The sequence below is a fragment of the Pseudophryne corroboree genome, chromosome 11, assembly GCF_028390025.1.
Source record: "Pseudophryne corroboree isolate aPseCor3 chromosome 11, aPseCor3.hap2, whole genome shotgun sequence".
Lineage (NCBI taxonomy): Eukaryota > Metazoa > Chordata > Amphibia > Anura > Myobatrachidae > Pseudophryne > Pseudophryne corroboree.
The window spans coordinates 68,019,797-68,035,935 of record NC_086454.1 but is presented as its reverse complement, the minus strand read 5'-3'; the positions used below and the strand labels follow the sequence as shown (position 1 = coordinate 68,035,935).

General features: G+C 44.8%; 1 protein-coding gene across 5 annotated transcripts in view; it reads right to left on the bottom strand.

Moving 5' to 3' along the window:
- Nucleotides 1–6,858: 6,858 nt before the first annotated feature.
- The window catches only part of RAB3IL1 (RAB3A interacting protein like 1), an 89,012-nt gene continuing 79,731 nt past the window's right edge, over nt 6,859–16,139 (bottom strand). For all 5 annotated transcript variants that reach the window (XM_063944398.1, XM_063944396.1, XM_063944397.1 and 2 more), the window contains one exon: nt 6,859–12,564. In XM_063944398.1, coding sequence (XP_063800468.1) covers nt 12,482–12,564 — 83 coding nt within the window. In that variant the 3' untranslated portion in view covers nt 6,859–12,481. The remainder of the gene's footprint in view (nt 12,565–16,139) is intronic.

Below are 16,139 nucleotides of genomic sequence, written 5' to 3'. Positions count from 1 at the left end.
GATGTATTTCTATATATGCGAGATGCAGAGAGGGATATTTGCACTCTGGCATCAAGAGTAAGTGCGATGTCCATATCTGCCAGAAGATGTTTATGGACACGACAGTGGTCAGGTGATGCAGATTCCAAACGGCACAAAGGTGTATTGCCGTATAAAGGAAGAGGAGTTATTTGGGGTCGGTCCATCGGACCTGGTGGCCACGGCAACTGCTGGAAAATCCACCGTTTTTACCCTAAGTCACATCTCTGCAGAAAAAGACACCGTCTTTTCAGCTTCAGTCCTTTCGTCCCTATAAGAGTCATATCTGCCCAGGGATAGAGGAAAGGGAAGAAGACTGCAGCAGGCAGCCCATTCCCAGGAATGTTCCAACCCTTCTGACAAGCTCTCAGCATGACGCTGAGACCGTACAGGACCCCTGGATCCTACAAGTAGTATCCCAGGGGTACAGTTTGGAATGTCGAGACGTTTCCCCTGCGCAGGCTCCTGAAGGCTGCTTACCAAGGTCTCCCTCCGACAAGGAGGCAGTATGGGAAAAAATTCACGAGCTGTATTCCCAGCAGGTGATAATTAAATTACCCCTCCTACAACAAGAAAAGGGGTATTATTCCACACTATATTGTGGTACTGAAGCCAGAAGGCTAGGTGAGACCTATTCTAAATCGAAAAAAATTTGAACACTTACAAAGGTTCAAATCAAGATGGAGTCACTCAGAGTAGTGATAGCGAACCGGGAAGAAGGGGACTATCTGGTGTCCCGAGACATCAGGGATGCTTACCTCCATGTCCCAAATTTGCCCTTATCACTAAGGGTACCTCAGGTTCGTGGTACAGAACTGTCACTATCAGTTTCAGACACTGCCGTTTGGATTGTCTACGGCACCCCGGGTCTTTACCAAGGTAATGGCCGAAATGATGGTTCTTCTTCGAAGAAAAGGCGTCTTAATTATCCCTTACTTGGACGATCTCCTGAGAAGGGCAAAGTCCAGGGAACAGTTGGAGGTCGGAGTAGCACTATCTCGGATACTGTTACAACAGCAGGGGTGGATTCTAAAGATTCCAAAATCGCAGCTGATCCCGACAACAAGTCTCCTGTGCTTAGGGATGATTCTGGACACAGTCCAGAAAAAGGTGTTTCTCCCGGAAGAGAAAGCCAGGGAGTTATCCGAGCTAGTCAGGAACCTCCTAAAATCAGTGCATCATTGCACAAGGGCCATGGTAAAAAAAATGGTGACTTCCTTCGAAGCAATTCCAGTCGGCAGATTTCATGCAAGAACTTTTCAGTGGGATCTGCTGGACAAATGGTCCGGATCGCATCTTCAGATGCATCAGCGGATAACCCTATATCCAAGGACAAGGGTGTCTCTCCTGTGGTGGTTACAGAGTGCTCATCTTCTAGAGGGCCGCAGATTCGGCATTCAGTTTTGGATGTTGGTGACCACGGAGGCCAGCCCGAGAGGCTGGGGAGCAGTCACACAAGGAAAAAATTTCCAGGGAGTGTGATCAAGTCTGGAGATTTTTCTCCACATAAATATAGCTAAGGGTAAATTTATAATGCTCTAAGCTTAGCAAGACCTCTGCTTCAAGGTCAGCCGGTATTGATCCAGTGGGATAAAACATCACGGCAGTCGCCCACGTAAATAGACAGGGCGGCACAAGAAGCAGGAGGGCAGTGGCAAAAACTGCAAGGACTTTTCGCTGGGCGGAAAATCATGTGATAGCACTGTCAGCAGTTTTTCATTCCGGGAATGGAAACTGGGAAGCAGACTTCCTCAGTAGGCACGACCTCCACCCGGCAGAGTGGGAACTTCATGGGGAAGTTTTCCACATAATTGTAAACCGTTGGGAATTACCAAAGGTGGACATGATGGCGTTGAACAAAAAACGGGACAGGTATTGCGCCAGGTTAAGAGACCCTCAGGCAATAGCTGTGGACGTTCTGGTAACACCGTGGGTGTACCAGTCGGTGTATGTGTTCCATCCTCTGCTTTTCATACCTAAGGTACTGAGAATTATAAGACGTAGAGGAGTAAGAACTATACTCATGGCTCCGGATTGGCCAAGAAGGACTTGGTACCCGGAACTTCAAGAGATGCTCACAGAGGACTTATGGCCTCTGCCGCTAAGAAGGGACTTGTTTCAGCAAGTACCATGTCTGTTCCAAGACTTACCGCAGCTGCGTTTGACGGCATGGCGGTGGAACGCCGGATCCTAAGGGAAAAGGCATTCAGGAAGAGGTCATTCCTACCCTGGTCAAAGCCAGAAAGGAGGTGACCGCACAACATTATCACCACATGTGGCGAAAATATGTTGCGTGGTGTGAGGCCAGGAAGGCCCCACGAAGAAATTTCAACTCGGTCGATTCCTGCATTTCTTGCAAACAGTGTCTATGGGCCTCAAATTGGGGTCCATTAAGGTTCAAATTTCGGCCCTGTCGATTTTTCTTCCAGAAAGAAGTGGCTTCAGTTCCTGAAGTCCAGAAGTTTGTCAAGGGAGTATTGCATATACAACCCCCTTTTGTGCCTCCAGTGGCACTGTGGGATCTCAACGTAGTTCTGGGATTCCTCAAAACACATTGGTTTAAAACCAGTCAAATCTGTGGATTTGAAGCATCTCACATGAAAATTGAACATGCTCTTGGACCTGGCCTGGACCAGGCGAGTGTCAAATTGGTGGTTTTTTTCTCAAAAAAGCCCATATCTGTTTGTCCATTCGGACAGGGCAGAGCTGCGGACTCGTCCCCAGTTCTCTCCCTAAGGTGGTGTCAGTGTTTCACCTGAACCAGCTTATTGTGGTGTCTTGCGCCTACTAGGGACTTGGAGGACTCCAAGTTGCTAGATGTGGTCAGGGCCCTGAAAATATAGGTTCCAGGACGGCTGGAGTCAGGAAAACTGACTTGCTGTTATCCTGTATGCACCCAACAAACTGGGTGCTCTTGCTTTTAAGCAGACTTTTGCTAGTTGGATGTGTAATACAATTCAGCTTGCACATTCTGTGGCAGGCCTGCCACAGCCAAAATATGTAAATGCCCATTCCACAAGGAAGGTGGGCTCATCTTGGGCGGCTGCCCGAGGGGTCTCGGCTTTACAACTTTGCCGAGCGGCTATTTAGTCAGGGGCAAACACGTTTGTAAAATCCTACAAATTTGATACCCTGGCTAAGGAGGACCTGGAGTTCTCTCATTCGGTGCTGCAGAGTCATCCGCACTCTCCCGCCCGTTTGGGAGCTTTGGTATAATCCCCATGGTCCTTTCAGGAACCCCAGCATCCACTAGGACGATAGAGAAAATAAGAATTTACTTACCGATAATTCTATTTCTCGGAGTCCGTAGTGGATGCTGGGCGCCCACCCCAAGTGCGGATTATCTGCATTACTTGTACATAGTTACAAAAATCGGGTTATTATTGTTGTGAGCCATCTTTTCAGAGGCTCCGCTGTTATCATACTGTTAACTGGGTTCAGATCACAGGTTGTACAGTGTGATTGGTGTGGCTGGTATGAGTCTTACCCGGGATTCATAAATCCTTCCTTATTGTGTACGCTCGTCCGGGCACAGTACCTAACTGAGGCTTGGAGGAGGGTCATAGGGGGAGGAGCCAGTGCACACCACCTGATCCTAAAGCTTTACTTTTTGTGCCCTGTCTCCTGCGGAGCCGCTATTCCCCATGGTCCTTTCAGGAACCCCAGCATCCACTACGGACTCCGAGAAATAGAATTATCGGTAAGTAAATTCTTATTTGTGTAATAAGTGCACAATGATGGCGGAACATTTTGCCATGTGGGAAATAGACTCTTCTGCCTTATGGGATAATTGATATATTTATCAAAGGGTGGAAAGAAATAAAGTACCAACCAATCATCTCCTAACTCTCATGTTACAGGCTGTGTTTGAAAAATGACAGCAGCTGATTTATTTATTTATTTATTAACAGTTTCTTATATAGCGCAGCAAATTCCATTGCGCTTTACCATTTGAAATAACAATAACAATAACAAACTGGGTGATAGCAGTCATAGAGGTAGGAAGGCCCTGCTCGCAAGCTTACAATCTATAGGGAAATAGCACCTTTCCTTGTGTACATATGCCTATCTATTGCATAGAATGAGAAGACATGTGTGAATATGTGTGGACTGTACAGAGTGGATGCAATTTGATAGGAAGGTTTATGAAAGTTATCTGGGCGGTTCTGGAATTTGATACGCTTGCCTAAAGAGGTGAGTTTTCAGGGAACGCTTGAAGGTTTGGAGACTAGAGGAGAGTCTTATTGTGCGTGGTAGGGCATTCCACAGAGTGGGTGCAGCCCGATGAAAGTCCTGCAGTCGTGAGTGGGAGCGAGTAATGAGTGTGGATGAGAGACGCAGGTCTTGTGAAGAGCGAAGAGGTCGGGTTGGGAGATATTTTGTGATAAGCGAAGTGATGTACGTTGGTGTAGTTTGGTTAATGGCCTTGTGTGTGAGTAAAAGTATTTTATATTGAATGCGGTAGAGTACAGGTAACCAATGGAGGGACTGACAGAGTGGATCTGCAGACGATGAACGTCTAGCGAGGAAGATAAGCCTCGCCGCTGCATTCAGAATGGATTGTAGTGGTGAGAGTCTCGTTTTGGGAAGACCAGTTAGGAGACTATTGCAATAATCAATGCGGGAGATAATCAGAGCGTGGATTAGAGTTTTAGCAGTGTCTTGTGTAAGGTATGGTCGTATTTTGGATATGTTTTTTAGATGCATGTAACATGATCTTGAGACAGATTGAATGTGGGGAACAAAGGACAGATCAGAGTCAAGGATGACACCTAGGCAGCGAGCTTGTGGGGTAGGGTAGATAGTCGAGTTTTCAACAGTGATAGAGATATCAGGTTGGTACCTACTATTGGCCGGTGGAAATATAATTAACTCTGTCTTTGAAATATTCAGTTTGAGGTGGCGAGATGTCATCCAGGATGAAATGGCAGAAAGGCATTCAGTGACACGGTCCAGTACAGATAGGGACAAGTCAGGGGAGGATAGGTAGATTTGAGTATCATCTGCGTACAGATGATACTGAAAACCAAAAGAGCTGATTAGTTTGCCAAGAGATGAGGTATAGATAGAGAAAAGCAGAGGACCCAAGACTGAGCCTTGCGGTACTCCAACTGAAAGAGGTAGCGAAGAGGAGGTAGATTCAGGAAGCGAACACTGAAGGAGCGATTAGATAGGTAGGATAGGAACCAAGAAAGGGCTGTGTCTTTAAGACCTAGGGATTGTAGTGTCTGTATGAGAAGAGAGTGGTCTACAGTGTCAAATGCAGCAGATAGATCTAGAAGAATAAGTAGTGAGTAGTGGCCTTTAGACTTCGTAGTGACCAAATCATTAACCACTTTAGTCAGTGCTGTCTCTGTGGAATGTTGGGAACGGAAGCCTGACTGAAGTGGGTCCAACAAAGTGTATGAGTTAAGAAAGTGTGTGAGTCGAGTGTAGGCAAGTCTCTCAAGTAGCTTAGAGAGACAAGGGAGCTGAGAGATAGGGCGGTAGTTTCAGAGAGCATTAGGGTCAGAATTTAGTTTTTTTAAAATGGGAGTAATCACTGCATGCTTGAAGAGTGAAGGAAAAATACCAGTAGAGAGAGATTACAGATGTTAGTTAAGGTAGGGATGAGCACCAGAGACAGAGCTTTACTTATTTGTGAGGGTAAAGGATCAAGAGGAGAGGTAGTAGAGAAGCAGGATGAGAAGAGTGATGATACTTCATCTTCATTTGTGGGATCAAATGAAGAAAGAGTGCCAGAGGGTTCAGGTAAAGAACGGAGCAGGTCACTGGCTGCCGAAAAGCATACCAGCTGATTGGTTGGTACTTTATCCATGCTTTGATAAATACCCCCAATATACCAACTACTCTATGAAGATAAAAATAACAAAAAGTATAAGAGTTCTGTTATATACCTCCCATCTATCCTCCTGATTTAGACAAGACAGTCCCAATTTGTCCTGATTATCAAAGCTTTGTCCTAGTTTGGGTACAATTGGGAAAAACGTCCCCTACATTTTGATGCCCTTTCAATGCCGTGCTTCTAGTGTGGCATTGAAAGGGGGTTTTTAGGCGGGGGAAGAGAGAGTTAGGATGGCCCAATCCACTGTGATATGGACACTCCATCTTTCTGTGTGTCCTGCTTTACATTTGTTCAATATTGGGGGGTGCAGTTCTATGACCATATAAATGTATGAGGGTATGGGTTTCTGAAGTGACTCTAATATCTGTAATAATTTATTATTGTTTAGAAGTGCTTCACACACAGCAACTGACTCATTGACAGAGCCAAGCCACCACCTCCCCTTACCTTGAAAGTCTCTACTGGACCAATTAAAGGTATCCACCCCCCACACTCCTATTACATCTATGACAGTACTTAGGCCTCAGGGTGCAGCCTACAGGAAAACACTCTAATGCAATCCCCTGTTTCTTCTGTGGTTGCATCATTGCTGGAGCCCAGTAAGAAGAAAGCTGTGGCAGGACTTGAATTGATCTCTCAGCATCTTTGGTGTAGTATCAGCATGTTCTCATGTCGCATATAAATACAATAAAAACAATTATTTTTTACAGAACAGTCAATGGATTATTGTATCATAAAATGATTGTGTGTGTTAAAAGGTTATTTAAGGTACATCTTTCACAATAATGATACATTAATTACTGAAGGAGAGAGAGAGAGAAAGGTGGGAGGTAGATAGAGAGAGAGCAGCGTTGAAGAAAAAGAGAGCGTGCAGAGTGAGAGTATTATTATATTACATAGTCAATCATTTATAAGGAATTGATAGGTTAAGCAGTCATGCAACAAAATGGCCGCCACAGCTATACCGTAACGTCAAAACAAATACTCTGACACAATTTGATAAAAAGTAATTATTTTAATGCAATTCCATAGATTATATGTATATGTGCTTCATAGCTACAGGCTGCATAATACTGGTAAATGAATACTACACCCACAAGGGTGGTCTGCAGTATAAAATGATTCTTCTCACTTTCCATTCTCCCACCCTTCAGTTTCCATACAAATAGCTGTGTGATACAGAAGTTCTGTCTTGTAGCAGTTCTGTATGATGAGAGTGCCCACAGAAGTGAGGAAGAGCAATGTGGGTTGTGCTTTGGGATCCGGTCTGAAGATCGACAGTGTCTAGGTTGACCACTATAGGTCGACAGCCACTAAGTCGACAGGGTCAGAAGGTCGACATGTTCTAGGTCGACAGGTCAAAAGGTCGACATGAGTTTTTCACATTTTTTTCTTTTTTATAGTTAACGATCCACGTGGACTACGATTGGAACGGTAATCTGTGAGGTAGTGGAGTGAGGCACCTTGCCCAAAGCATGGCGAGCGAAGCGAGCCATGCGAGGGGACACGGTGCACTAATTGGGGTTCCCGGTCACTCTACGAAGAAAACGACACAAAGCCCCCCAAAAAACTCATGTTTCCTTTTTACCTGTCGACCTATAGTGGTCGACCTAAATATTGTCTACCTTTGCTTTACCAACAATCACAATGCTACATTGTGATTATGAGGGGACTATGATATGTGCCAGCAAATAACCCTCATATGGAATGTCAAATTGCCAGAAGAATGTGTTAGGGGCCATACCGAGGGCAGTGCAAGGCCAAGTGAGCGAAATGGTTGCTGCCTTAGCGGCACCTGTATCCAGTTTGTAGGGCGACATGACTGGCACTCAATTTCCTGCATCCAGCCCTCATCCCCTGTAATACCATGATGTACATGCACTGGGGGTGGTGCCCTGGCATGGCACTGGGATATGTAATATAAGTCTAATAACTGGACAAGTAATAGGGAACACAGTCACATGCATATTCTCATAATACAGAGTTAAGCAACCAGTGGCATCTTAGCTGTTGAGGAACTACAAGTCCTGATGCCCAGGTCCATATCAGCTGTAAAGCTGCAGGTTGCCTAAGCCAATAATTTAGCTAAATAATTCCTTTAATCAGCTGGACTATAATAAACACCATGTATAAGGAACAGTCCATACATATCATGTACTAAAGCAGCCTTAGGCGAGCTTAACCTAGCTGTGGTTGAATTATAATTTTCAATATAAGAAACCAGGTTAAATATCTCTTCTCTACACTATAAATTGCTTGGTCTAGTGTATGTCGTAGTGTAGGACAGTATTGCAATCATCTAATAAGATATGGCCCAACACGTTAGATGCAATAGTGACTCTGCTACAACACGCTTGTACTGAGTCTGCAGTTTTTCAACTTTCTGATGCACCACATACAGATGGAGCCATGGTTATCCCAATCTGAATGAGCATAACAGAAGCCATCTTAATCTCATTTGATTTGTCATCCTGGAGTTAAGACAGGGCCGTTTTAAGACAGCCAGTCACCATACCGACGCCGGTTTGCAGATGGCCGGCAGGGGCAAGCGGAGCGCTGTAGGCTCGGTGGCAAGCTGCGCTCACCACAGGTTCTTTTCCCACTCTATGGGTGTCGTGGACACCCACGAGTGGGAATAGTCCATGTTAGTCGGCATGCCGACTGTTGGCACTGTAAGGGGGCGGGATTCTTGCATCTGTATTGTGACCGCCGGTCATGTAACTGCATCCCGTCTTCACAGCATTGCAGGCCCTGGGCAAAGCAATGCACTGGGGCCTCTATTCACCCATACATGGGATTACATAAAAAAAATAAAAATAAAAATAATTTACCCCCTCCTACAGTTCCACAACTTCTCTCCACATGCTTCTATGCAATGAAGCTTCAGCCATCCACCAATCAGCATGCTGACAGCCATTCACTGTCTGACTGCAAGTTGGGAGGAAAGCAGAGACTGCTGCCTGGCCACTATGATTGTGTGCATTTCACAATCAGAACGGCGAGACAGCATCCTCTACCTGCCTCCCAAGAAGCTCTGGAGACAGCAGCCCCATGGCCCAGCCCATCCCTGCTGAGAAGCCTCTAGAATCACGGCGCCCTGGGCAGCTGCCCGTGTGCCATTCCATTAAGAAGGCCCTGAGTTAAACAAATAGTTCCAGAGCTAGTTATCAAGAAAAACTGAGAAAACAACTTTGGGATAACTGTTGCTACAACTGTATTGAGTATGACAGTTTGTCCACAACAAACAACACCATGATTAATGATAAGACTAAGAATTCAGAGATGGCTGCAGATATGGCTGCTGCGTCTTCTGCCACAGTCACACCTACATCTTTATGATAATGCCACATCCCATATTTAAATAACTGTGACACCCACTTGCAGCGTTTCCATCAATGTGCATATTCAGGTGCGCAGCCCTATGGCAGTTGGGAGTATGGCCTCCAGTGTGAGTGGCTGGGTGTCTTTCAGTGCACACCTGCATTGGCTTCACCACCTCCATGTTACCTTCCAGGTATACCCACTATGATTCTCAGACACTGCGCCGTATTCTGTGCTACGTTTCTGTGCGCAGGAAATCGGGGAGCAGGCAGCAGACACCCTGCTAGCCAGACGCGAGAGTGGCGGGGCTGCAACGGTTTTACACATCTAATATAAGTTTTGCTCGCAAAACAGAAAGCTGAATATAGCACGTGGTGTGTATGGGAGCCATATTCCTGCACAGGCTGGGTACACATGGGTGAGTCTGTGCTCCAGTCTGCTGAATATAATCCGTTGTATAGCTGCTAAAACGCACCTAAAAACAAGTATTACTAAATGACCATACAATATATATGCTTCATGTCATAGGCACAGAAAATAATGAATACTGCATTGCATGTTTGCCATGAAGCCTATGGGGCGATTCAGTATGAAATCCCGACTGTCGGGATCCCGGCGATCAATATACCACCATTGAATCCTGACAGTAAATTTCCCGACCTCGAGCGCAGTTTGTCCCATAGCGTGCTCACCATGCTCCGCTCGCCACACTATTATATTCCACCTCGGGTGATGGCATGGACCACCGCCCTAGAGGGAATATCTTGCGCCTGTCAGGATTTCAACCGCCGACATTTTCCCCGCTGCCGGTATTTTGACCGCTGAGATCCCATCCTTCGGGATCCTATGGGGCATATGTGATGCAGGTATCTGGGACTTTAAATTGAGTCTGCCCAATGCTTTAAAGGGCAATCACTAAAACCATCAGCCAGACTCTCCGGAAACTTGACGTTGTCTGCATCAGGCAAGCTATTACATTTACTCCTATGTGTATTGTACAAACTACACTCTTTATAGGGATGAATGATCCCCATTTTAATAGCAGCCTTCACACATGGTTGAAGAACCCATTGCCACCTATGCCATATACATACTTTTCCCCTCAATGATAGCACGTTAAATGTAATAAAAACAATGAGTTCCAATAATAAGCAATGTGTCAGTTCACAGTGTTCATTGCATTTAGCACATAAAACCTTATTAGAGTGCATTGTAAATATGTAAACATGTTCAATAACTGCCTGTGTTTTATTGCATTACAGAAAACATCTGGAAACCCATTGGTGGGTATAGACTAGATTCACCTCAACAAGTAAGGCTGGGTGGACACTATGCGATATATCGTTTGTACAGTCGCCAAGCGATATATGGCTTGTATTAGCTTGTGTGTACAGCCGATATCATGTCACTCACAGACATATCGTATCAGCCCTGCAGCATGGTATAGGTCGATATTTCTTGCAGATATTGCGGTACATCTGCCTACATGTATGGACAGCCGACTGGCCGCAGGAACCGCCGACAATGACATCACAACTGCCCGGACAAATTTAAATGCCCACCTAGTTGTGATGTTTGGACAGACATAGCAAGCAGCCGATTGGTAAGTGTGCAAAGCTCATCAAACTGGTTGCCCGGTCTGTGAGTTGGTCAGGTGTGTACCCAGCATATATGATTGCTGGAGTTTATGTAGTGTAGGTGGACAGAGCTGGAGAAGGAATCCAACAAGCCTGCTATTAGGAAGCTCTGAGGCTGCTGGAACCCCCCATCACTTGTACGGATTTTAGGAGCTTGATTTTGGGCAACTGCTGCTTCAGTGAATCACATTCAAGCGATCCATAAAGACTAAGCTGCCATAACAGCATTGTGCCTTGTAATCTGCTATTTTCATAAAGACACCATGGGGAGAACAACATTCCTCCTCTATGTGACATACAGTTCATCACAATGGAAGTGTTATAATGCAGCACCCCAATGTCTGATGTATAACAAAGCAATACTTGACACTGGGAGGGGGGGGGGGGGGAGTCGTTTGCTATCATAGGAGCAACAAGTACAGTCCTAGGAAGACTGCAGTCCTTGCCCTAGGGTCTTGAAATCAGATGTGAGGGCTCCAGCTCCTCTACTGTTTAAGCCAAGGTAAGAGATATGGCCTGTACAACAGCAAAGTGTGCCCTTGCTTATAAATTGTTGCACCCCCCCTAGCCTCTGTCCGCCAATAAGGAGGAAGGGGTGTGTGCATAGATGAAAGCACTAGGTCCCATCGTCATAAGTACTGGTACATCAGAGAGGCGTGTCATGAAAATGACTTGCATCCAAATGTAAATGAACCCCAAAGTTAGTAAAGATCTACTTGTTGAAAATAGTGATTTGTTTGTGTATTGTGTTTTAGAAGAGGGTCCATATACTGTAAGTGGACACGAGAAGCCTTATTTAGAATGCATGTAGCCATAGGGATCATTGTGCCTTATACCCAATGCAGGGAAATGGTACTGAAGATCCCATATGAATGTATGTATCTCTGATTTCTTTCCCCCCCTCCCCCCAAAGAATGTAACAGCTACCACATGGGAATAAGGTCTAATCAGGGAGATTGCTGTTCTATTCAGGGAGTCAGGGAGATTACTGCTATTTCAGGGAGTCTCCTGCAGAATGAGGGAGGGTAGGCAAGTATGAAGTAAATGCGGGGTTTCCAGTTGCTCACAGAGCAAGGATCGTAGATTGTGAAATGATGCCCACATCCAAAAAATAAAATAATTCAGCTGAGGCGCGATTGCACTACTGTCGCACCTATCGGCTTGCTGTCATCATAATTGGCCCTGTATATGTCTGAAATATGACATACACTGCACTGTATGATGCCTCCTTCATGTGCTGTCCACACATGCTCCAAAATCAAGCATTCAGAAACCCCTGCCAAAAACTCCTGCATTTGCCCCTTACGGTTATATCTGCTCAGCTGTGAGTTATACTGAGCTGATATAATGCCCAAAAGGAAAAATACAGCCCAGCTGCTCCGGCCACACTATGCCCATGGTTGGTTTTGTCATATATAAAGCTGCTAGTGAAGAGTCTCTCAGGAATTAAAATTCTATATGCATGTTACATATTTATCTCCAAGAACAAGGATTGTACCATACTGAAGATGCTAATAAGTCCACACAGAATAGCTATAACCTCAGGTCCAGTTGTATTTCCACATGTACACCCACACACTGTGCTCTCATATTTTCATTTGACCCCACAGCAGGAACTTGAGTAGTGTCCGTCGATCTGCTAGTCCAGGTTATGAAACCGCTATGATTCATTGGGATAGAAGCCAAGTTTGGCCACTGACATCTCACGGCGGAGTCTCATGATCTCCCAGAATATCAGCTCCGCTGTGGGGGTGACATATTATATTTTATATTATAATAATAATTATTATTAACAACAATAACATTGACTAAACAATTCTATATAATTATAATAATCACTTTATGGCATACTTGTCTACTCTCCCAGAAGTTGTGGGAGACTCCTGGTTTATTGGGTAGTCCCCTGCACCCCCTGGAAGAGTAGGCACTCCTCCCAATTCCTACACGCTTCCTAGTGAAACAAACAGGATGTATACAAAAGCACTGTAATCGCGGGAGCTGTATGAAGGGGCCCGGGCTTAATTGCATTTGTGTCATTAACCCCCACCCCCTGTCTACAGAACTGCAAATCATGCCATTTTTCCCGTGGTGGGACGGGGTCTAATCACATGTCAGCACGGCCCCACCCTCCAAAGTGGCTAGCAGTGTCTCCTCTCTGGGCTTCTCCCGTAGAGGAGACAGTAATAGTAGGCAAGTATGCTTCATGGGGCAGATGTATCACGAGCATTTCCATGAAAAAATTGCGACAATGGCCCTTTTTCCATGGTTTTCATTCTAATTTATTTTTCATGATATCTATTAAACTGATATATCTGCCTCTGTAAAGTATCGGTAAATATTGCGTGAACGCTTCGCAGCCACATATATCCTTTATTTTTTAAATATTCTAAAGGAGGGGGCCACCCCCCCCAAAAAAAAAATGGCCATGCCCCCTTCCAGTACCGAGGCTGGAAGAGCTGTCGGCACCCCTGTACCCACTACAGGGTTAGGCAACCTGTACAAATCGAACCGCTGTGGAAAAATTGTGATTCAGACGCGGAAACCCACTGATTCCACTCAAACTGTGGAATCAATGGGTAAACCCCATGGCTAACTGATTACCCCCCAATAACTAAATTTTTAGCAATAAGTAAAAAGTTGAAAAATGTTCTCAGCATAAGACCATGAAAAATATCTATAGCAAAGGTGAATAAAAATTTTTTTTAAATAATTATTTTTTAAAACTATTTCATAGCTATTATATAGGGGGTCATTCCGAGTTGATAGCTAGCTGAAAATGTTCGCTGCGCAGCGATGATGCAAAAAAAGGCACTTCTGCGCATGCGGTGCAATGCGCACGCGCAACGTACGAAGCTTTTCAGTTGCACTGGTGGCCGCAGAGTGAGTGACAGGAAGTGGGCGTTTCTGGGTGTCAACTGACCGTTTTCAGGGTGTGTTCGGAAAAACGCAGGCGTGCCAGGAAAAACGCATGCGTGGCTGGGCGAACGCAGGGCGTGTTCGTGACGTCAAAACAGAAACTGAACAGTCTGAAGTGATCGCAAGCGCTGAGTAGGTCTGAAGCTACTCTGAAACTGCACAAAATTATTTTGTAGCCGCTCTGCCATCCTTTCGTTCACACTTCTGCTAAGCTAAAATACACTCCCAGTGGGAGGAGGCATAGCGTTTGCACGGCTGCTAAAAACAGCGAGCGAGCGATCAACTCGCAATGACCCCCTTTGTAAAATTAATGGACTGACTTATTGTCCAAACTTATATTTTATATGGTAATTTTTGGGGTAATATTTTTCATCAATTTTATTAATGCTCCTGAGTGTGACAAACAATAAATGAAAGATATCAAATGATCATAAAATATGGGTAGTGCACTAACTAGTAGGTCAGGGGTAAACAACCTGTGGCACTCCAGCTGTTTTAGAAATACACATCCCTGCAATAGTTTTAGAATACCCTAACAGCAATCTGTGTTAGGGCATGCTGCAATGTGTAGTTTTTAGGCGCAGGAAAAAGACTATTTAATGAAATAACCTTTCCGTGTGCATCAGGAATTTTAACCCGTAATTATCTGCGGGATAAACCCTGCAACTAATTGAATACTCCTGTTAGAATTTGACTTCACATTGATACATTCAGGTGAAAAGTCCTTGATTGTCGCTACTAAAACAAGTGATAATTTTTGCATGCAAAATGTGATTAATAATCCATCTGCCCCTATAGCTGTATACGGTTATAATATTTTTACAGCTTACAGTACAGTGTATAGGAAAATATCTGTATCCTGTATGCAGGCTATGAAGTGGTAATTTACAGCTATAGTTACATACAGGATATGCTCTGATAGCGTAATTATGATTGGCTGAGTGTATCTGACCCTTCCCAATGATACCATTACTATTTTCTATCTTATTATGTTACAATTTACTTTTGTATACTGACTGCTGTAATCTATTTACATTAATAGTGATACAGTATTTGCAATTGATCCGCAAAAAGAAGAATTTCTTTATTTCATCTTTAAAGGGACAACAACAGATGTTTGAACTAAATTAGTCTTCTAATTTTCTATTCCATCTGGTTTTCATTTCCTTTTACATGGTAAAATAAGAATTTACTCACCGGTAATTCTATTTCTCGTAGTCCGTAGTGGATGCTGGGAACTCCGTAAGGACCATGGGGAATAGACGGGCTCCGCAGGAGACTGGGCACTCTAAAAGAAAGATTAGTTACTATCTGGTGTGCACTGGCTCCTCCCTCTATGCCCCTCCTCCAGACCTAAGTTAAGGAAACTGTGCCCGGAAGAGCTGACACAACAAGGAAAGGATATGGAATCCAGGGTAAGACTCATACCAGCCACACCAATCACACCGTACAACTTGTGATAACCATACCCAGTTAACAGTATGAACAACAACTGAGCCTCAGTAATAGATGGCTCATAACAATAACCCTTTAGTTAAGCAATAACTATATACATGTATTGCAGAGAGTCCGCACTTGGGACGGGCGCCCAGCATCCACTACGGACTATGAGAAATAGAATTACCGGTGAGTAAATTCTTATTTTCTCTGACGTCCTAGTGGATGCTGGGAACTCCGTAAGGACCATGGGGATTATACCAAAGCTCCCAAATGGGCGGGAGAGTGCGGATGACTCTGCAGCACCGAATGAGCAAAGGCAAGGTCCTCCTCAGCCAGGGTATCAAACTTGTAGAACTTAGCAAATGTGTTTGAACCCGACCAAGTAGCAGCTCGGCAAAGCTGTAAAGCAGAGACCCCTCGGGCAGCCGCCCAAGAAGAGCCCACCTTCCTTGTGGAATGGGCTTTTACTGATTTAGGATGCGTCAATCCTGCCGCAGAATGAGCTTGCTGAATCGTGTTACAGATCCAGCGCGCAATAGTTTGCTTTGAAGCAGGAGCACCCAGCTTGTTGGGTGCATGTAGGATAAACAGCGAGTCAGTTTTCCTGACTCCAGCCGTCCTGGCTACATAGATTTTCAAAGCCCTGACTACATCTAGTAACTTGGAGTCCTCCAAGTCCCGAGTAGCCGCAGGTACCACAATAGGTTGGTTCAAATGAAATGCTGATACCACCTTAGGGAGAAATTGGGGACGAGTCCTCAATTCTGCCCTGTCCATATGGAAGATCAGATAAGGGCTTTTACATGACAAAGCCGCCAATTCTGACACACGCCTAGCCGAAGCTAAGGCCAATAGCATGACCACTTTCCACGTGAGATATTTTAGCTCCACGGTCTTAAGTGGCTCAAACCAGTGGGATTTCAGGAAATCCAACACAACGTTAAGATCCCAAGGTGCCACTG